The sequence below is a fragment of the Lampetra planeri genome, chromosome 40 (genome assembly GCF_965212315.1).
Source record: "Lampetra planeri chromosome 40, kcLamPlan1.2.h2, whole genome shotgun sequence".
NCBI classification, from domain to species: domain Eukaryota; kingdom Metazoa; phylum Chordata; class Hyperoartia; order Petromyzontiformes; family Petromyzontidae; genus Lampetra; species Lampetra planeri.
This window is the reverse complement of record NC_136146.1, coordinates 3,704,815-3,727,403: the sequence shown is the minus strand read 5'-3', so window position 1 is coordinate 3,727,403 and position 22,589 is coordinate 3,704,815. Positions and strand designations below refer to the sequence as shown.

At 47.4% G+C, this 22,589-nt stretch overlaps 1 protein-coding gene across 1 annotated transcript in view; it reads right to left on the bottom strand.

The window, feature by feature from the left end:
- The window catches only part of LOC144731737 (uncharacterized), an 81,416-nt gene extending 59,285 nt beyond the window's left edge, over positions 1-22,131 (bottom strand). Inside the window, exon 1 of the mRNA XM_078612944.1 lies at positions 20,966-22,131. Within this exon, the coding sequence (XP_078469070.1) occupies positions 20,966-21,387 (422 nt within the window). The 5' untranslated portion in view covers positions 21,388-22,131. The remainder of the gene's footprint in view (positions 1-20,965) is intronic.
- Positions 22,132-22,589: the final 458 nt, after the last annotated feature.

The following is a 22,589-nucleotide window of genomic DNA, read 5'->3' as shown; positions in this document are numbered from 1 at the left end:
AAATGAGTTGGAGAGAGCACTTTACATACCATGGGTCCTGCAAAGAATTAAATTGCTTAACAAATATTTTCTGATTTACAGTTAACATACATTCAGAAGCACTGGTTCTTAGAGCCTCTAAATGGGATATGATTGAAGGTGTTCGTGAGTTATGTTTTGAATATCTACAACTGGGGGATTTCTTCTTATTAGCATGCTAATACCTCATTCCCATGTCCATGCAAGGGAGTATTTTTTTTTACGTTTTCAGCACACTGATCATGCCATTGAATGTGTTAACTTTTAATTTTATTTAGTTTTTCTCCACAACTCCTATCGGACTTACGTGCTTAACACTTTTCACGTTTTTGAACTTACCGTACTATGCTTGGAATACCATATCATTTAGCAGGACGTGCTAACTATGCAGATTTTTTCAATGGACCCTTACCACTCACAATACGTGCGTAGAGATTGTGTATGCGAATCGATTTACTTATAACGAGTGCAAATTATATGCTCATGTTACACTTGGGGTACTGAAATAGCAAAACTGTGCAAACGCTTAGGTAAAATACGAGATAAAAATGTCTTCAATTCTTAATCATTATATCGCTATTGTGAACAGCGCCAATGCACCGAAGGGGGTAAAAGGTGCAGCCCTGCAATTTCTTTCTCATTTCACTGCTGGCAGAAAGGCCTCCCACTATAAAGGGGTTATCTGTCTGGCCTGCTCTCTCATCCTGGCCAGATGACTTGGAAGAAGGGGGGAATACCCACACTTTACCCCACCACCACACCGGACCTGCATGCATGCGAGCTGCTGGGCGGACAGAGGCGATGGAAGGTGGGGAGGGTTTCGAACCTCGCTCGATTGTTGCAAACGGTCACGCATAAAAAAATAAATAAATAAAATACAACTATTCAAAGTGTAAAAGCGTCTTCCTGTTCAAACAAATATTGGAGCGGTGATTATTTTCTCCATCAGTATCTCGGAAACAGTGGTAAAAATTCCACATTTCCATGGTGGTGAGATGTTAACTGCCTCGCATGGTATACAGGAGGCCGTGGGTTCGATCCCAACTCTGATGCCTGCTGCTGTATATTTGGAGCTTGCATTTCTCTTTCTCGCTCTCAAAGCGGTCGCGTGGATTTTACTCCAGCTCCTCCGGGTTTTCCCATCCACATTAAGTGCGTTTGGCTGCTGTAACTTCCCACGTGATGATAAGCCACTTGTTCAAATGTCATTTGTGGCTCGGTGACTTCTGAAAAAAAAACAGCTGTATATAAAACTCGGTGAGCCTTACCTGGTAAAACAGACACAAATGTTGAGTCTTTCGTTTCTTTTCAGACAGACCACTGTTGGACTGCCCCACACGAATGGTCCGGAACCCCCTTTATATCGACCTCACCAGGGGGTGGAGATAATGGGGCGAGAGTCGGTCCCTCGCAGGACATGGATTTGGACTCGCGGACCTTCCGCTCGCGAGCCGAGCACTCTCATAGCGTCGCCATCTCTGAGCTATAAAAAAATAACAAACAAGACCTATCATGGGAAGAGGACCATCTCACAATGTCAGACAAGGGGAGAACTACACACAAAACGCAATGACTTGAGTGCCGTATTAATATTAATACACCACTAACAAATACTAACCGGGCAGCCCTTTACCCGAGCCACTGCGTCACGTGGCCAGAGTATTTGTTTGTATAGCAGAATACTCGCGGTGCTGTCTAAAAGCACTGTAGAATATGCACCAAACCAAATCTTTCCTGTTGCTTTCACCCACGAAGCAAAGACAAAGATCCCCCCGTGTAGCCTTAACAGACTGTTGGAGCAAGTGCCGTCAGCGAGAACCTATAAAGGCCGGCACGGCACACGAGGGGGAGGGTGGCCTGCACTATGACCGGCCGCCTTTGTCTCCCTACTGGCGATGTATACACACCACGCCAGGTACTCATTTGAGGCCGAGTCGACCTAGGGGAGCCCCAGCACCGGTTCAGGTAACCGTCACTGGCGTTGGCCATGAGCAGGAATCGAATTCGGGGTGGCCTGGTTCATAGCGCAGCGTAGCGCTAACCGCCACACACCCGCTCCCCACGACTTTCACACACACACACACAACCACACGCGCGCACACACACACGCGGACGTACCCACGCACCTACCCATGCACACACCTAATCGGCAGGCACCACCTCGATCCTTCACACGCGCACACCGAAGTCACTCTTATTACGCAGCCCGCACGCGAAGGTCAGCGTCATGTGGAGAAAACGTCAACTCCTTCTGCCAAAACAAACGCACGGCTGTCCGGACCACTGCTTGCTCTTCCCCCAGATGCCTAAGGGTTATGCCCCCCCCCCCCCCCCAAATACTGGCTCTTCTCCAAGGAGGGCTTTGCGGAAAGATTACAGCCCCCCCCCCCCAACACGCTTCCCATCTGTGGCTTTTGGCGCATTTGCCACGGACCTTTCGCAAATTACTTTCGTCGGGATTCAGAGACACGGAGGGAAGGAGGAATTAGAATTTCAGAGGAGGCTTGGCGGGGGGGGTGGAGGGGGTATGGTGGTGGGGGGGTTGGGAGTGGGGGGAGGGGTCCAAGCACTGGGCCAGCATCGCTGGGAACCTGTGTTCGAGTCGGGGTTCAGCCGCCCGTGAACGAAACTGGGTTCTCGAGTGAAGCGTGCCAAAGGTTCCGGGGGTGCCGTCACGCCGATGACAGAGCAGCAACAACAAAAAATAAGTAAACACTCGATCGTGAAAAAAAATGTGACTTTTCACCCAAAAGACGCTACATTGCAGCTCGAAGAATTTCAAACGTTCGGTGCCGACAGACATGCGGCGGAAATCTTTCAAGCAGGGCACGTGGGGATGAGGTCACTTGAAGGGACTTCGGTGGTTCTGCGATGTCGCTTTGCTTTTCCACCAACACACGGGGTGATGCACTCTCTTGCAAGATGACACACCAAATGGCAAGATTTGAATTTAAATGAGGCCGTGCTTTTTTCATGGTTTAAATTTTTTGGCCAAACTACCGATCAATGTGGCCAGTTTTCTCTTCGGTAAGTCCCTAAGCGCAGTGAAACTCTGTCCGAGATTTCAGTAAACACTTCATTATCGCTACAAGAGTTATGCTACAGACGGACGGATGTAAACAACAACAAAGTAGATCCCTGACCAAACAAACACAGCTGAAACCCTCTTCTCTGTTGGTCGCACCCGAGCCATGAATGCCAACTCCGCATTCCTATGACGGGAAGCAGTTTCACCATAGAACACAAAAACCCGCGGCTGACTTGTTGACTTGTGCTCAATGCCTAACGGGCCCTGAGGATGTGGGGGGGGGTGTGGGGGGGGTGTGGGGACAATCAGGAATCGACGAAGGTGGCCACCAGAGAGGACCACAACGCCAGCGTCATCAGTTCGCGATGAGGACGCGGCTTCACTGCATCAACGAGCGAGCCCTGGCACTTATCGATGACCGCTGCGCAAGCGTAACGGCACCACGCACGCCCGCACGCCCGGGACTGGCGTGTCGCGTGGTGAGATCGGAGTCGCTTCTCTGCGGTTTTCTCCGGCAGCTTCCAATGACGGTGGTCACACAGCACCGCAGACGATCAAGGCCCCCACACCCCCCCCCCTCGCCCACCGCCCCCCCCCCCCCTTCCCCATCCTCCCGCCCCCCATCTACTCCTGCCAAGACAACGCAACATGAGCGAGTGCACTTGTTTTCCCCCCGAAGGCATTATTATTATTATTGCTACTATGCTATACGCGCGTCGGCGCGCAAACGATCGGCGGCGATCCGGCCCGTTCCCGCGATTCGTTTGTCGTTTCAAAGTAAAATCTGGACCCGCGCGAGATGTACGGGCAGCGGCAATCGCCACGTCGCGGGGAAGAGAAAAACGCTCACCGCGAGTGTTCGCTGCGGTGATGAACGCGGCTGGAATGGTCGGGGGTGGGGGGGGGGGTCATGACCATGGTAGCTGTGGAGGCGGGAGATTGTGGGGCATTTCATGCTACCGACCCCCAGCTTAACACCACCGAGACTTACTTCGTCGCGCGAATGTTAAACGCCCCGCGAGGCGTTGCCTGCGAGGGTGAGAAACCCCGTTCCCCATGTCACAGCCCTAAACGTAATGAGTTTGCTAATTACATGAAGCTAAAACTTTCTCACGTAAATGCCATTAATATCGCCTAGAGTTCCTTAGTTCGTGGTCCTTTCCCGCACCTCGGATTAGCAAGGTTGCCTACGTACGGTGCGAAAGAAATTCAACGTACAGACAAAGGATGCACCGAGTAGGCTTGGGCTCTTATTAAGGAGGGACGCGATTTGGCCAGCACCACACCCTAGCCGGCTTTGTCTACCAGGTATGAATATTTTCAGGCTGCGCCAGGTACTCATTTCAATCCGAGTCGAATAAGGAGAGGCCCAGGAGAAGGTCAGATATTGCACAACATTTGGTATTTTCCTTGGCTTGGAATCGAACTCGGGTTGCTCGCTTCATAACACTTCACCATTACATCGCAGCCCCCCCCCCCCCCCCCAGACAAACAAAGAAAAAGATCCCCCCTACATATAGCCTTGAAAGAATGTCGAGGCAAGTGCTGTCAGCGAGCTCCCCACACGCACAAAAAGATACATACCACACGTACACACGGATGCACTGGCATATTACAGAATTAATTTATATGACCAAGGTTCCCTTCAAAGCTTTATCGTGCGAGAAGCCACAGAGAAATTGCTATGGAAGGTGCTGCCAGCGAGCACTTGTTAAGGCCGATGTGGCACGTGATAGGATGGCAAGGCCAACCTCATGCCTGACTGCCTTCATCTCCCCAGTGTTGGGGGTTGTCACATACTGCATCAAGGTAGTAATTTAAGGCCGGACTCAAGCTAGATCAATTACTTCTTCAGCCACGGTCAAGAATTGAACCTAGCTGCAGTGATTGTGATGCAATGCCCCAATCGCTGACACCACATGAGGGTTGATGCAAATATGCCAACAAAACATGGACACACAAACACAGATTTACACAAACACAGATTTACACAAACATCCAGGAAGATAACACAACCACATGCATATACAAAGATACACAATACAATAACAATATCCACCTTTCGCCACTAAGTGGCGGTGACGTCACCTGTGCCAGGCCAGGTGCACTGAGGCCACATGAAGGGTCAAAGGCTCGCTGACAGGAGGTCTCGGGACAGACCCGGGTGCCATGGGTTGGCCGACTGAGATGACCTGTCGATGCACCAGCTAAACCCCCTACTGCGCCAAGTTGCCGCATCTTAGCCGCCTGCCGCTCGACTCGTTGTTGTGAGCGTTGCTCTTCCGCCCTCCATTGTTTTTGGAGGGTGACTGCATCCAACTGCCAAATAGCGTCCTACACGAGCCTTCCCCACAGACGCCGATCTTGACACCGCTGGTACAGATACACTGACACACAGACACAAAAAACATGAAGATCTCCGGTACAGCTTTAAAGAGACTGTTGGGGAAAGTGCTGTTAGCGAGTAGCACCGATGAAGGCCGGTATGGCACACGAGGGGGTGGGTAGCCAACACCACGCCCAGCCGCCTTTGTGCCGTTGTTTACACACTGCTCCAGGTACTCATTTAAGGCTGAGTAGACCTAGGGGAAGCCCAGGACCGGTTCAGATAATCGTCACCAGCGTTGGTCGTGAGCGGGAATCGAACTCGGGTGGCCGGGTTCGCAGCGCGCTACCCACTACGCCACCGCTCCCCACCCATGCACAGAAACGCAAACTCACACCTCAGGATGGATGCAATGGTTAATCTACAAGCCACCTCTCTCTCCCATTGCCCATGTATTCTGCTCTCCATCCCATGCCACATATATCCTGCTTTATCATGCATCTGTGCACGCAATTAAATCCAAAGGACGTATAAAGGGATGATCCATCAGCAGTAACAGATGTGTCAGTTGCGAGCAGAGGGCATGGGAATGAAAAGCAAAATGAGAACGATATAATTATTACTCTTTTAATCGTAAACAGCATCCCACACTCATCTGTAACAATCATCGTCATCATAATAATAACAATAAAACACAACTCATGGTGTGTATATATTGCACGAAACCAGACGCATTATTCTATTAAGAACCACATAACCGTGTCCGAGCCACATTGAACAAATCCCTGGCAGATCGGAGGCATTCCTGATCTGTTCTCGTGATACTTGCCACGATAACGGTGACACCATACGGACACCTATCAGCACCGCTCAGATACTGCCCGATGCTGGGCATCCCTTCGTGCAACAGAGACGGCGTCGTTTCTCGACGGACTGAACCGAACAAGTGAAATGAACAGTGGGATATAATAAACAAATGGCAGGGCATCGGTGACGCATCTTAATTAAATGCAATGCGACAATAAACGAATACGGATGTTTTGCCGAATGTATTGTGAAGCAGGCGACGGTAATGCATTGGTTATATTGAGCAATGCACTCAGATGCAGACCGTGGCAAGATGTTGCTATATCGAGCAACAGATTTATCAGCCAGACAACTGTAATGCATGGGTTATATTAAGCACTGATTTGTCATAGAAGCAACATCAGGCTTTTGGCTATGTTGAAAAATACCGCGTGCTGTGATATTAGACAAATAGGCAGCATGCCTATATTGTACGATAGAGCAATATGTTACGTGGGTATTAATAATGTACGGAATGTGTGTTGAACCGATGCCTTTATTGGGCAACACTTTATGATGCGATGACCATGGCGGTATTTAATATTTGGTATTTCGCTATGCTAATCTATTGCCTTAGTTGAACACTAATATCTTGCAACGAAGGTTATAGAAAAGTATCAAAGATTATCTTTCAATACAGTCAATCTAGAAATCGAATATACAGTGTAATGCAACGTACTTTTTACTAGGGCGTCATGTTCTTGAATCGCTACCTATGAGATCTTCACTCAGAACTTCTCTAGAGGAGTTGTACACCCCTAGCCGCCACCGCAATTTAGTGGCCTAAAATACAAATGTTTCGCTCCGGATGATCGCTGCAAAGTATGATGATCTGTGTTTTGATTTAGTGCGCTGATCTTAAAGGTGCATTGAAAAATATTGATACTCCGACTGATGCTCCTGCTGTTGTGGTGTGACTCATGCAGCCAGCTATGGCTGCAGAGTTTGGTGGTACATGTTGTTTATGTCGTTCATTGTGAACATTCGGTCACAGTTCCTATGATCACTGTTTCATTGCTCTAATGGATTTATTTTGGTGATTTTCGACACGTTTTTTGGTTTGGCCATGTTTGTTTGTTGTAGTACAGAGTTAGACTGATGGCCTTAATCTAAGTTGTCTTGTGGTTGTTGTTGTTTGACTTGTATCCCACTGGGATTTTGCACATTTTTGTGTACGGTGCTTTTTCTGCAATATTTTGCTGTCTTTTCTTGTATTTTCTGTTTGCACTCAGTCACATAGTCGCTTTAAGATGTTTTTTGTTCATGTTTTTGTTTTTTGTTTGTTGCGGTTGCACCCGATTCAAGTGCGGAATGGCTCACAGGGATATACCTAATAAATTAACTTAAACTTGATGTTCTCACTGACTATCGTCCAGGTCGCTGGTAGACTGGAGCAGTCGGGGCAACGACAACCCCACAAGGTAGACTGAATGTGGGCTGTGCCGGGTGTGGAATTAGTTCACTGCTCGCCAACCTGGGTAGATCTGGCTAAACTTCAGTTTCTCATAACCAGAAACAGCATCTCAAAACCTGAAGAAAACCTATCTTTTTTTTTATTTATTTTTTATCTTGGCACGCAAAAAAACGTACAAGCCAGAAGTTGATTGATTTTAGTCACCGGGGAAAGAGCCTGAAGTTCTACGTTGATTAAGTCCCGGGCTAAACAATTGCAAATATATGTTCATCACCATCAGTGCAGCAAGTAAATCCCCTCCTGTCGAGTACGATGATAAAGCCAATATGAAATCAGACAAAGCCAACGACTGCTCGCTAATATAATAGTATCACTCTTATGCCAGCTCTGATGTCGCACGAATGCTCGCAATGCCCATAGTGCAATGGCCATCTTAGTGGGAGTGGACGAGTTGAATATTCCTCGACCAGGATGTAGTCCCTAAGCCAGGTCCACACCTGTGAATAAATAGTCGCACAACTTGGTTGCATGCAACCAAATCATATTTATGTGCTTACATATCTCTGGAGCAACCAATTGTAATCAGTTGCACAACCATGTTCTCACAGCAGAGGATTATTGTACTTCCAGTCGATCCGCTCAGAGATTCACAGCGACCATTTTTTTCCCTATCACGTGGCGCACATTTGCGATGATGAATTGAATGTCCTCGTCGTCGTGCAACCACTTGCTCAGAAGTGGACAAAGCAGTTGCAGGCAATGATTCAGTTGCGCGATATTGAATGAGATTTGCGTCATGCAACCGACCGACCTGCTGTGAACACGGCTTGAGAACACACGTGCATGAACAGATGAACCAACTTCCAAACGAGAGATAAATCAAATTTCCAAACAAGAGATTAATAAAATTTCCCAACGAGAGATGAATCAACTTCCCAATGGGAGATGAATCAAACTTCCCAACGAGAGAGATGAACCAACTTCCCAATGGGAGATGAATCAAACTTCCCAACGAGAGAGATGAACCAAACTTCCACACATGAGCAAAACTACACACGACACACCGCAGTGTTGTGGCGAGATTTCGGCTGCCGGGTAGGCAAAGACGAACAGAGACGCGAGGACGGCTACCAAGTTTGGCATCGGCAAGCGAAAGTGCGAACGTGCGGACGATGGCGGTATGGTAGATTGGTGGTGGGGGGGGGGGGGGTTACTTATTTCATGCCGGGCAGATCTAGGGGCATTTATTTCGACAGATGTGGACGGAGTTAGGCCACGCAAACGGCTCATCAGCCGACGTCTTCTAAGCATTTCCAATTCGACATTAAATCTCAATCGCGTCGGATTTGCTCCCACAAATCCCGTGTTTCTCCTCGTGTAATGCAGATGTTTCTGGCTCCAAGCAAAACTTCACGTTTAATTTAATGCCCACACTGCCTGCGTTCTACATTCGTTTACGTCGCATACAGTACACACACACACAAGCCCGTGCGCGCACACACCACTTTTCGGGAAATCAACAGTGATTTTTTTATTTAAGGAAAAGACTGCACCCCGCCAGAGAAATGTGGAATTCCCACCGCTGGCTCGGGGCTGTAGAGAAGAAGATGAGCTCTTTCCCATGGTTGTTGGAGCGAGGAGGACACATTGACAGCGAACAAAGCTAACGGTGCTCTTATTTCTCACGTATCTAAAACGAGACATTACATTTGGGGTCATTCTACCGTATTGAGCATGTGCCAAAAATGAAATCAAAGCATCTCACTGCTCAAAAGGAACACGGGGGGACTGCTGTTCACGTCTGTTGGAAGTGTTGAGCCAGTGGTGCAATTTCCACATTTACATGACGGGGACGAGTCCATCCAGCGAGCACACGCCGTTGACTGCCCGCGGCACCGGCATGCATTGATATGAACCTCATTTGGACAAAGACGAAGTTAGTGTGAGCGATGTCTGAGCCATTACTGAGCATGCCCCTCACCACCTCCTCACCATCTATTGCGCCACCCCCTTCGCCACCTCCTCACCACCCCCACCCCAACCTCCCTTCACCAAGCCACGAAACATTTACATGATATTAAGCAATTGCTCACAAGTCATCCATCCACACAGCGTAACACACGTGAAAATGTTCTTGGTTCCTTCGGTAAAGTCACGTAGAAGGGAAATAATAAAATAAGTAAAGCAGTAGCATTATTTTATTATTTCCCATCTACGTGACTTTACCGAAAGGACCAAGAATATGAATCCCTGCAGTCACGAAAGCTTTACATGGAAATTTTACACGTGACAATGTTAAAAGCGCACACTAATGAGTCATTTTTTTAAATATTAATTTTGGATCCTATTGCCACAAACAAACGGCCCGTAATTTTCCACGCAGAATTGCCGACATACTTCCCGCGTCGTATGACGGATGTCCAAGACGGTACGAAATATCGAACGTGGGTGGCATCATAGCACAATATCCCAAATCTGTAATATGGTCCCGTGGCAAAGGTGGCAAAACATGACGGGTCTTACAAAAAAATCTAACGACGAGTTTGCAAAGAACTGGGATTCACTGCACCGTGACGTTTTTCAATGTTCTTTGGCTCTGTTTCCACATCGCATTGAAGTATGGTAAGAAAACAAACTTTCAGGACTAACACGACGTGGATAAGAAGGTAGGACAGCAACTTAGCGAACAATCACACGAAACAGAACGGTAGCAATGCAAACAAATTGATATGTCTACCCATGACTGCAGAAATAATTAAATGTCTAGGAATTTGCCCTGGACAAAGATCTCATTATGGAGCCAGAATAAGGAATATTTTTTTTGCCAGATGAATAAAGCATATAAGCCCTTGCAGCTTTTATCAAAGACCGTCACAGGATCATTAATGTCTGCAGTGCAGATAGGACCTTGGTTCAACATTTAACAAAAGTGACAGGATCTTAGGACCCCCCCCCCCCCCCCAATAGCCTCCAGCACTGTGCCCGTACATGGCCATCAGGAGCCATCACTACGAACCCATCACCGCCGAGATCCTGGGGAGTGTGAATCCTGCGCAGAATAAGCCCCGATAATCACCGTCCTTAGCTAGCTGCACTACGAAGCCGGTCACCCAAGTTTTATTCCTGGCCACGGCTAACATCACCACTACCAAATGTGGTGAAGTATGGTCAAACAACTCCGACAGATTAAACATTTTCGGATACATTTTATTCACCGGTATTATATTTTTGTTTGCAGACGAGAGTCGCCGCGCCACTCAAAAGTGGTGGCATGAATCAAAATCATTGATCGTGGGAAATGCTGGCAGTGCCCCCACCCCACCCCACCCCCGCCCACATCTCTCACAGCAACGTGAATTAAGTTTCGGTGCATTCTACCAAATTGATCGATCAAGAGCTGGGCCAGACTAAATCGGGTTAAAAACAACCCCACGAATTTTAAATGATATAGAACATTTTTTTATGGGGGTTATTGGACACCGGAGCTGAGGACCTTCAAACCCGACCGTGCTTAAGAGAAGCCGGTTTTTAGGTCACGGGCGGCTGGAGCCGGAGATTTCAACCAAGCAGCAGAGTCACCCCCCGTTGGCGGTGGCTCGGTCGATCCGGCTCGGTCATTACGGTCACTGGGCCACTCGGCAAATGAGCGAGTCCCTTCATTCGCTCTTGTGGCCCGAGACTAATCGCATAATTGGGTGAAAAAAATGGCAGCGAAATCCCTTAAATAGTAAAGTGTATCCGGGCACTTAGCTGAGAATGCCAAATTAAAGCCTCAAGTCATAGTGTCGCAGCCACCGAAACCTCAAACATTTTCTAGACAGCTTGCAAACAGCATCTCCGAACACAGGCCATGCATACTAACCACAGGCTCACCTCAACCTTTCATTGACTGCAACGCCGCCGGTGCTGTATATAGCTCCAGACAGGGCGTCGAAGGGGTTATACGGACACATGCACACAGCACGCTACCGGGAAAAAGAAAAAAAATCAGCCGTTGTCAATGCCGTCATTGTTGTTGTTGTTGTTGCTCCGAGTGTCAATTAGGAACGCGGCGGAAGGGGTGTACGGCGAGCGATGAGATGGAGCGATGAGATGGGTTCGTGTGCAGGTGCCCTGCGATGGATTTGTTGCATCGCAGGATGGAGAGAGCTCACGCCCGCGCTTGGCTGAGGCCTTCAGCAGTGGATCCGATCCTGGCCGATGATGAGAATTGCCACGTGAATTGCTGAAAGTTGTTTGCAAATGATCATGCACCGGATTTTTGGATTGGTGTTAGATTTATTTATGATTTTTTTTATATATATAGATATAATGTACTGTATATGAATTCATATCATGATTACCGTGCTTTAAAAAAGGGACCTAATTCGTTTTTGTTTACCAATACGCTCATGGCATTAAACGACTCGAGAAAAGATTTTACAATGTGGAATTGGTCAAAAATCCCAGGCAGTCTTAAGACTCGGTGAGCATTCTGTGCATAAATGTCATTACCGCACTGTGTCTTTATAATTAAATAAGCTGGGGTCTGCCATGCTACTTGCAATCGAGTGAGTCCCTTGTGAAACGACCCTTTCACACACGCATGCTTATGAAGCAAGCAACCCTTGGACCGGTTTCCACCTTCTGGGTCTCCGTCAGCAGAGTGCGTGGTCTGTTAAAAGAATTGGCTGTCGTGATGCCAGATGACATAGGCGGAATCTACCCATGTAAGATGTGAGTTTGCCAAAGTTCGCTACTATATTGAGCTCCTGATTGGGTTCAAAACCCGTTTGTGTTATATTAAGCAACTTCTCTCAAGTTCTCCGCATAGCCTAAGACATGTGAAAATGTAAAGAGGGCGCGCTAATGATCCAGTTTTTTTTATATTAATTTCGGGAATCAATTGCCACAGCTGCCCGCTAATTTCTCCACAGAATTACCGACATTTCCCGCACTGTACAACGGATGTCCAAGATCGTACAAAACATCAAAATAGGGGACAGGTTAGACCTCTGTGTGTGGTGGCATCATAGCACACATCCCAAATTTATAATATGACAAAACTGGCGACAAAGGAGGAGTCGTGTTGCAATCATTTAAGGACGAGTCTGCATAGAACTCGAGATCACTGCTGTGTGACGTTGTTCAATGTTCTTCGGCTCTGGTTCCACAAGAGGGCTTTAAGAGGGATTGTTTGTGATTAAGTGTGCAATGAATACCAAGTCGGAGTGTACCCAGCAAAGAACTAAGACAGATTCTCGCAATATTAAGAGCCTTTCTCCATGAGCTGCGTACGTCAACAGCACCTCGCCTAGATTTGAAGCTTTCGTGACTGCAAGGATTCATACTCTTAGGTTTTTTTTTCGGTAAAGTCACGTAGGTAAAAAAAAAATAAATTAATAAAAGTAAAATTAAACAAATTAAAAATAAAACAAATTAAAAAATTCACGACGTTTCAGAAGCAACACAAGCCTCCGTCTTCAGGTGGAACCGTCACAGCCACGACAGCTGTATCAAGTAAATGAGAGATCACAAGAAATACTACCCCGTATATATAATGGTTGAGGGGGGAAGGGCCAGGAACGGCACACTTTTTATATTTAACTTTTATTAATTACAATTTTTTTACCTACGTGACTTTACCGAAAAAACCTAAGAGTATAGCACCTCGCCTCACTGCCTCGCCCAGATGGGGCTCGACTCACAATCAGAAAGGCCACGAGTTCAAACCCGGGTCGGAACTCGGAGATGATAAAATTATAGATACTGCCCCCACCCGTCATAGAAATGTGGAATTTCCACTGACTGCTCCTGTGGAGTGCCAAACGACGACGGTTTGTATTGAAAGATAGCGATTTTTTTAAAATTTACTTCCGCGCAATTGCAAATTGACTTACAAACAAAAGCATTGTTATCCTTTGATATTTCGGTATTTAAAGGGAAAATGGGCACATTTTTTAAATATATATTCATTCGCGTGCGCCTATAGATACAATGCACGCGACAGCATTGTCTTGTAAAAGCACACGAGTCAATATGGAAAATATGATCTCAAGGCAATAATGCCTGTGCTGTGATAATGTCATGCAGCCAACAGGAAAAAGTCAATAACAAGTGGCTATTTCCCGTGAAATTGCATTCCTTATAATAGTGCTCGGGGGGGGGGGGTGTACGGGGTAGGAGGACATATGTCTTGGTTGTGTTGACATCTTTCAGAAGGCATGGCACACACCTCCCTATACCAACAACAAGTTTGGACTGGCCAAGAACCAATTACACCTGACGAATCAATACGTGGTTATCCTGCTATGCAAACACCTCCACTGCTTCAAACCGCCTGCGGAACATTAGGCTGGCATTTGCATCCGGAGGAGAGTTTCCATCGTGCAGGAGCTGCAAATGCAGTGACTGAGAGCTAAAGTCTGCAAGAGCTCAACATCAACATCATCCTAATCTAAGTGGCCAAATCCGATCTGGCCACGAGACTCGCGTGATGGTTAACGTCGTCACCTGGACGAGATCAGAAAGGTATTGTCCGTGGTTCATTTGCGGCAAGCAATTTGTGCGTAACGACTGCGATGTTGTATTGGACAATGAGTGCGGCTCGACGAGCACTGGACGGACATGGTCGGATCTTGGAGGCGTGGGGCTCTAAGGTGATGCCAGGAGTTGGAAATTTGGAGTATCACCACCCGCTCGTATGTGTGGTGGGTTCTCAAGTTTCACCGGTTTCCTGCCACACAATAAACTCTCACCCACAATGGAATTGGTCAAACATCCCCAGTACAGCAGGATCCCCCCCCCCACCGAAACCAGAAAAAAAAACATTGTCTTGAGTGCCATTGAGCCCGGATGAAGCGTGGATATTATTATAATCGAGTACCGCCATATCAACGGGCAACACGGTCTGGCCATATTGAAGCAATCCCACCCGCCATAGGAATGTGGAATTTTGATGGCCGACTCAGAGCCACCTAATGGACGACGCAGGGTTCCGCCTCGTGCTGGCTTTACGGAGGTGATTATTCGGCAGAAAAAGAATGTGGCAAATCAGCAAGATGACCGACAGGATGAGACCGCGGGTGCATGGGGCCGAAACGAGGTTCATCCGCAGGTTTGCCGGGCTCACTCTCCGTGATCGGGTGATGAGCTCCATAATCTGGGAGAACCTCAGAGTCGAGCCGCTGCTCCTCCGGATTAAGAGGAGTCAGTTGAGGTGGTTCGGGCACCTGGGTAAGGATGCCCCCTGGTAGCCTCCCCCTGGAACTCTACCGGCAGCAGCAGCAGCAGCACGTCCCACTGGGCCAAGACCCCGGGGCCAGCCCAGGACCACGCTGCTGCTGGCGGGACGGTGTCGCTTGGCTGGCCTCGGAACGCCTGGGAATTACCCCAGGGAGAGCTCGAGTCTGTGTATAGTAGTGTATAGTGTATAGTAGTGTATAGTAGTGTAGTATATAGTAGTGCATAGTGTAGTAGTGCTGGAGTCTGTCGCCAGGGAAAGGGAGGTCCGGACCGCCACTACTCAACACGCTGCTATAGTGTAGTAGTGTATAGTGTAGTAGTGTATAGTGTAGTAGTGTATAGTGTAGTAGTGTATAGTGTAGTGTATAGTGTAGTAGTGTATAGTGTAGTAGTGTATAGTGTAGTAGTGTATAGTAGTGTAGTAGTGTATAGTAGTGTATAGTGTAGTGTATAGTGTAGTAGTGCTGGAGTCTGTCACCAGGGACCAACCTACTCAGCAAGCTGCTGCTGCTACCGCCGCGACTCTCGCCAGCACAAGCGGACTGAGAAACGAACGCACGAATCAGCAAGACAGTAATTGATAAATTGCTATCATGCCGTCAAATATTATCTTGCATTGTCATATTTTGAAAGCACCACTTTAATCTGGCCCCTTTGGTTAAAGAAATACAACTATAGTGGCTTCAAGGACGTAAAATGCAAACTCGATACAACAACAACAACAAAATCTACATCAGCACAACATGGAAACGCAAACAGAGCCAATGTGACATCTTGGGCAGTGTTTCTTCGTCAGCTGTAAATGTCCCTTCGGTGTGTGGGCAGTGTGTGTGCTTGCTGCCACCCCAGTCCTCATTCTGTCAGTGAAGCAGAGTTGAGCGTGGCGAGTACTCAGGATGGGTGACTGCTTTGGAATTACCAGGTGCTGTGGGACTGAGGTGCGCAGGAGATCGTAGCACAGCACATGGGTTCTTGAATTCATCTGTACTGCGATTTCAGTGTTACACCCTTCATGTGTGTGTTCTCTGCCAGGTGCGACTCTCGCATTTTAACTGCCAACCTGAAAAGGGGGCAAAGCTTTGCTCGGTAATGACCAGCGATTGGTGTTATTGTTGCCCTTTGAAGCTCATAAGAAGCTACGTTCAAGTGTGATTGGAGAGTAAATAAATAGATAGATATAACCTTGCAGAATGTAAAGACGTCATGTTGGTATTTAAGAAAATCAACACTAAATAATTGCACCGAAGGAATACGGGCACCGAGAGCATATTGAAAATTGAAGAGGCAAAATTAACGCGCCACATTTTTTTTCTGTTAATCTCACCCAAATATCATCCTGATTTTGTCACGGCATCGGGTCAGGAGACGCAATCGTTTTATGACCCACGGAAGTGGATATCAAAGAGCTGCACCTCCTAGATCCCATTCATGTAACCTGTGGTCCAAATTATATGTACAGGATTTTTTTACATTCCTTTTCAAAACTCGCGTGTTTAAACAGTTTTGTTGTAATGCATCATGCAAAAATATTTGAACAAATACAATACGATAATAGGAAACAGTCTAGCGATTAAAAAATACTTGCAAACGCAAAAAATCTTGGCCACATCTTTCAACAATTGCTAACTAATCCAGCCAGACATTTACGAGTTTCTGTCCATTCAGCATACCCTAGCAGGAGAATGCAAGATCCAAATGAAACAGCTCTTTACTTACCTCGAAAAGCCTAACATACTCTACTCTGAAATACTCTACAGGATTTATTTGTCCATTTCCATCATTGAGTGTAAAGGTAAGAGGCAAAGGTGCAGCCCTGCAATTGCTTACTTGTGGCACGACTGGCAGAAGGACCTCCACCAGCGGGAGATCTTAGAGAGCCCCTCTAGACGGCATTTGGTCTACTCTTCCACGTTGGTCAAATGTCTCGGAAGAGTTACGAGTACCCACACTTTACCCCACCACACACAAGCTGCTGATCGACAAACTGCGTCGAACCCGTTTTTTTATATCGCTGCTGGGTGGGGCAGATGCGTGGGAATTTTAAGAGACCTGCACCGCCCTTTCAAACTGCTGCGCCGGGAGATCGAACCAAACCGGCGACCCCTGGATTGCAAGTCTGGTGCGCAAACCGTGACGCCGTGTCCGAGTGCCATAGCACGTGGGAGGAAACCAGGGTGCCTGGTGAACACCCACGACGTGTGGCGAGGCTAACACAATCAACGTCCATACTCAGTGGGAAGCAGGCAACCTGCTGTGCTGCCATCTGCAAGGCACTCCATAGCCTTAATTAACGAACAGAAATGCCTTTCATTTTCATCATTCGACGCTTGCTATGGCATTTGTACGATGTTTTACCTGTGCTTTCGATTGTGAGAATTTTTTTAAGTTGTTAGTTTTTTTTATTAATGCGTGTTCCAAACGAGACGGGACCGTGCATCCATTTACTGCAGTGGGTGAGAATGGATTGAACAAATGCCACTAATGTACAGCCCATTGTGAACCGTTTAAGTAAAGTAATCGCTCATTCTCCTACCGGCATATAAGAGTAATATGGGTTCGTCCTCGCGATAATCGCAGTGATAATTCCTCGTTACGCGTGCGGCCTTCCCGAAAGGGATGAGTGGCTACTTGGAGTTCTTGAGCTCGAGTTTGTGTTTTTTTTTTTGCGATGTATTTGTTCTACGTAATTCATCTGAACGACCCTTCAGTTGCGCTCCCCATTCACGTGCACTCCGAATAGTGAAGTGGGAGATGGGTGATATCGTGCGTGGCGGAGCACCGAAAGCGCACCTCCGAGATCCTGCTTTCAAATCCGACCATCCTCCCCCATGATTTAACCGGGTTCTTAACTGCAGTGAGTTGATGTTCTCAGCTGGAGCTGTTTTCATGAGCACTCCACAATCAAGTGCGTATGTATGCTTAACTTCTTTCGCACCGTACGTAGCCAACCGTGCTAAATCGCAGGTGTGGCGAAAGGACAACAAACTAAATAAAAAAAACTATGACTAAATTACTTTTCAATCTTGGTTTAAAAGTGCATAGCTCCAGTGGATTCCTAATATCGCGAGAGAACATTCCAGACGGCCGCAGAAGCGCATCCGAAAGCGAGTGAAGCAGTGGCTGTCTTTATTCGATAGCCAGCCAAAAGCCGCTGCAAGGATGGTGGGAGTTCGCGTGATGGTTTATGCTCTTTGCCGAGATCAGCGATGTATTTTGGTTCTTTTGTGGCAAGATCGTCGTGTGCTGACGAGTGCAACCTCATCAATGTGTCCGTTCGGCGAAACGGAAGCCAATGCAGATCGGCGAACACCGGACGGACGTTGTCCGATCTTGCAGTACCCGTCACCACACGTGCCAAAGAATATCGCAAGAATGAGAAGATGCACTATTAGATTCAATTTGGGTTGAAAAATTTCTGCGTATGCCATTTCTGGGAAGTGAAATGCTCGCTGTGATTGATTTGACATGCAAAGAAACACTGTGTGCAGGCAATGTAAAAGAGTGCGATCCCAACCAGCGGAAGTGACGACTGAGTCTTTGACGTCTCTTCTCTAAATCGCATCTGTCTTCACTTTGCATACTGCTCCGTGCACATCTTATGTCTTTTAAATTGTTTTTATTCCGTCCAGTACTGTTTGTTTAGGGATTTTTGTTGTTGTTAAAGGTGTTATTCAATGTTATTTGTTAAGGGTTGGGTACATGTATGCAAAGCGCTGCGAGGTCTAATAAGATTGGTGCTGTATTAAACCAAGTGTTGGTTCGTAATCCTCTGTCGGGGGCCGCTCTGACACGAGGTGGAAACAACGCCGAAACCGAGACTCAGAATGCTTTCTTTGTCCCCTACCACGACAAACGATGGCAACATTGGAATGTAATGTATAGCAAAGATTAAATACTAAACTGATTTGTCCATCTTAAAAAACCTATATCGGCTCTGCTGCACAAACTTTCCTTTGTTAATGTTCACCTTCCCACCCGCATAACGCAGGAGCGCGGTTGGTGAATTGTGTAGAAATTGTGGAGCGTGGCACTTCTCAGGATATTGATTCATTTGAAAACGTTTGTCGATCATTCAACGAATAATTATAAAACCAAAAGTAGTTCAACGTACCAAAAAAATCAGCAAACAAATCCGAGGCTTTCGTGACCAATATTATCCATAAGAGGGTTTTTGTGTTAGATCCCATAAATGTGTCGAGGCTTGGTTGCAATTGCGGGCTAAACGTCGTAATCGAATAATAAATGTTATAGGTTTACTCACCAACGCGCCGGAGTGTTCTAAACGTGTAACGAATTGGTATGCTTTGTTGACGTGCCAAACCTTATTAGTTGGCTATGTCGGGTGGTGGCGGGTTTAACGACACATTTATATTCACGTGACCTAAACCAAAACACCTCTATTATGGAAAACAATTCCTACGTACATATTTTAATGTTTTTTTGTAATGTGATCTGGCCTGGAGAGTGGGGGAGGGCGCTTAAAGGAGATACCTAACAACAAACACCACCTCACTGCCATCTGCGAGTCACAAAGCAAGCCGTTTTAGAAAATTCCTTGCGAGTGCACAAAAACACACTTGTGGACAAGGCGAACAGAGAGAGAAAGTGTGGGGATTGCGATGCCATTCACAATCCGTAAACTGCAGTAATCGAAGGACAACTGCAGACAAAGCCGCGGATAGCAAAAGTGCATCACAGGTTCCTTGGTATGACCCAAATTGTTCAGGTAATTTCCCGCGAACTCCCAATTTTCTTCCGCATGCAGAGTAAATGCTCAAGGATAAATTGGTCAGACATTACAATGCCAAGACCTTCATGAAACAACTTCCCGGTGAGGCCGTCTTGGATAAAGAACAAAAAAAAGCATTATTGCTGAATGAGCATCATCTCTGTTCTTTTGTAAGAGTTTGGGGTGTGAAAAAGTGAGGCCTAATAGCCATGCACGCTAAAATAAACGCTCAGCTTATTTTCAAATTATAATATTTTGCAGAGCTAATGGCTGAGCAGCTACAGCTGAATTTGAGCCCTGACTAAAGTCACTTTACGAGAATTAAGGCCATCATTGCTTTAAAAGTTTAATTTAATCAGTTTTCAGTTTCATTGCTGCATTTTTATTTACAGAGAAATTATCTTATGGTATTAAAAAAAAAAGTTTTCTATAATTTTATAATAACTGCAGTTACTTTTACTTATATTATTCATATTAATTATCTATCCAGCGAAGCCCTCTGACGGTGTTCAAGATACTCTCCAAGGAGGGTTTCTGTAATTTGCAAGTTTAGCCAATTCCATTCGCCAACGTTTGAGAGGAAACTGCAGCACTCAGAAAAACCGCCCTCCCGAAACGAGAACGTGTCCATTTACAGATCTGAGCCAGCGGTGGAAATTCCACATTCCTATGGGCAGGTGTGGAGCCTACTGCTCGATTACTCAAGTGGGACTCGCTTTATAGACATCAATTGCTAATACAAAGCAAATATAGATAGATAGATACAAAGATCCCCTGTGACGGCTGCGCGAACCGCTACAGCGCGCTAACCGCTACACTACCGCTCCCCGCTTATGCACACACACAGGCACAAAGACACGCACACATACAAAGCAGAATCAGAATCCTTATTTATCCTGGAGAAATGCTCACGACTGTGCTCTATATAAACACAAGATGTCGTGTTTACACAGCACCGCAAACAGGTGTCATACAACACCGCTTTGCTTGAGAAGGTCACCACTATAAGGAACGTTTAAGATTCCTACGATTGTACTTTTCCGCTGCTCCTGGGGACTGAATTGTCCATGGTTAGACGCTCACAAAGCCGCTGCCGATGTGTTGATATTAAAGTGATATCGCAACATCCTCGCCGTTTCAAACGCCCCCCGTATACCATGGCAGTGGTGGACATTACACATTACAGTGGCCGGAGTCAGACCATCCATACTTCTACGACCGACTTCCCACAGCGGCACTTGATTGTATCGACCACTCAAGACTGATGCAGCGAGTGGTAACAATGGGATCCCTTCAATTTGCACTTTTCGCACCGACAATAACGACACAATAAATGGCAACGATGAACCCGGTGCTGTAATCCAACTTGTGCATGCCTACCTTTCGGGTTTAAGTCGCTGGAAGGAGGGCAACGCGGCGTTTTCTGTGGTTGCACTGTTCCGGGCGACTCCGTCGTGAACCAAGGCACAGCTTGAATCTTCACCGCCATCATCATCATTGCCATCATCATTGTTATTATCACCACCACCACCTCCTCCATCAGTAGCAGCAGCACCACCACCACCATGAGTCTCATCATGATCAGCAGCAGCAGCGGCGGCGGCACAATCATCACCACCGTCACCATCATTATCATCGTCATCAGCAGGGCTGCTGTTGTTGTCTCCAGCCGAACAAGCGATGCGAAATTCAGAAACGATTCGTTCCAGATGTTGCAGGCGATGCTGCTGTTGCTCAATAACGTTCGCCTGGGCTTCCACCATCCTGCTGATCTCTTCCAACGATCCACGCGGTGCCTGCATTACAGATGTCTCTCTCTCTATAGATGTCTTATATCTGTCTATCTACAACGGCGTGCAGAACACACGCGCGCGCGCGCACACACACACGTGTAACATATATGTACAGCTATATACAAAGACGATTGTCCCCCCACCCCACCCGTACAGCCTAACACAGTGTTGACTGTTGGCAAAAGTGCTGTTGGCGAGCACCTCTTATCAACAACAAGAAAAAAAAACTCTCGCCCACCCAACAAACCGCACACCACGTCCACCCCTGCACCGTCACACAAAAGCGCACGGTGGCCTCTCTCCCTCTCTCTCTCGCGCGCGCCTACGGGGGGCTGTCCATGCGCAAGGCGGTGTTCGCGAGCGCCTATGTCAGACGGCCCTGGCGACCCATCCAGTCCGAGCGACAGCGAAGCAAAAAGGAAACACCCACGGCGATGCCCCGCGTAAAAAGCCCCTCGCTATGCCGGCGGTGAGTCAATATCAGCGAGCGCCTATTAAACCTCACTCCTCCGTGACCACACGAACGCACATGCATCAGCGCACGCCTAGATCCAGCTATAAAGACATGATCCTAGACCGGCCACGCCAGCCGTTCCACACCGTATCGAGGCGGTGGCAAGCGATGTTAGCGAACGCCTATTAAGGCCACCCGACGTCAGCGTATGACCAACGCGCCGGAACGCTGCGATCCCAACAGTAGCGGCAGTAGTAGCAGTAATATTAATCACAGCATCGCTTACACGAGACACAGGCACCGAACACGACCGGTAAGAGCCTCAGCAGCGCGCGCACCCCCCCCCCACCCCCCGAAACGATGGCTAACGACCGCGGCGATTAACAACAGGAATCACGTCTCTCTTCTCCCCGTCTCGCGGACGGATGCTCTCATAATCATCATCGTCGTACGGCACACGCTGCTGCAGAAGACGATTTGTATCGCATCGCTCCACAAATACCAGGCGGTAGCAGGGGATTGCTGATGGGGCGGGAGGAGGGGGGGTTTTGCTATATCGCACGCAATGCAATCGTAAAGTATCTCGAATAATTGCTACGCGACGTCGCTTGGCTTTAGACAGAATGGTCGCTCAGCTGATCGTGTTGTCCGCTTGTGCCCCGAGAGGAGGAGGAGGAGAGATGCATGGATGATGATGAGGTTGGTAGGGGTGGGGGGGATTCCTTCCTTCAGGTGCTTCTTTCTTGCTCTGCCCTGC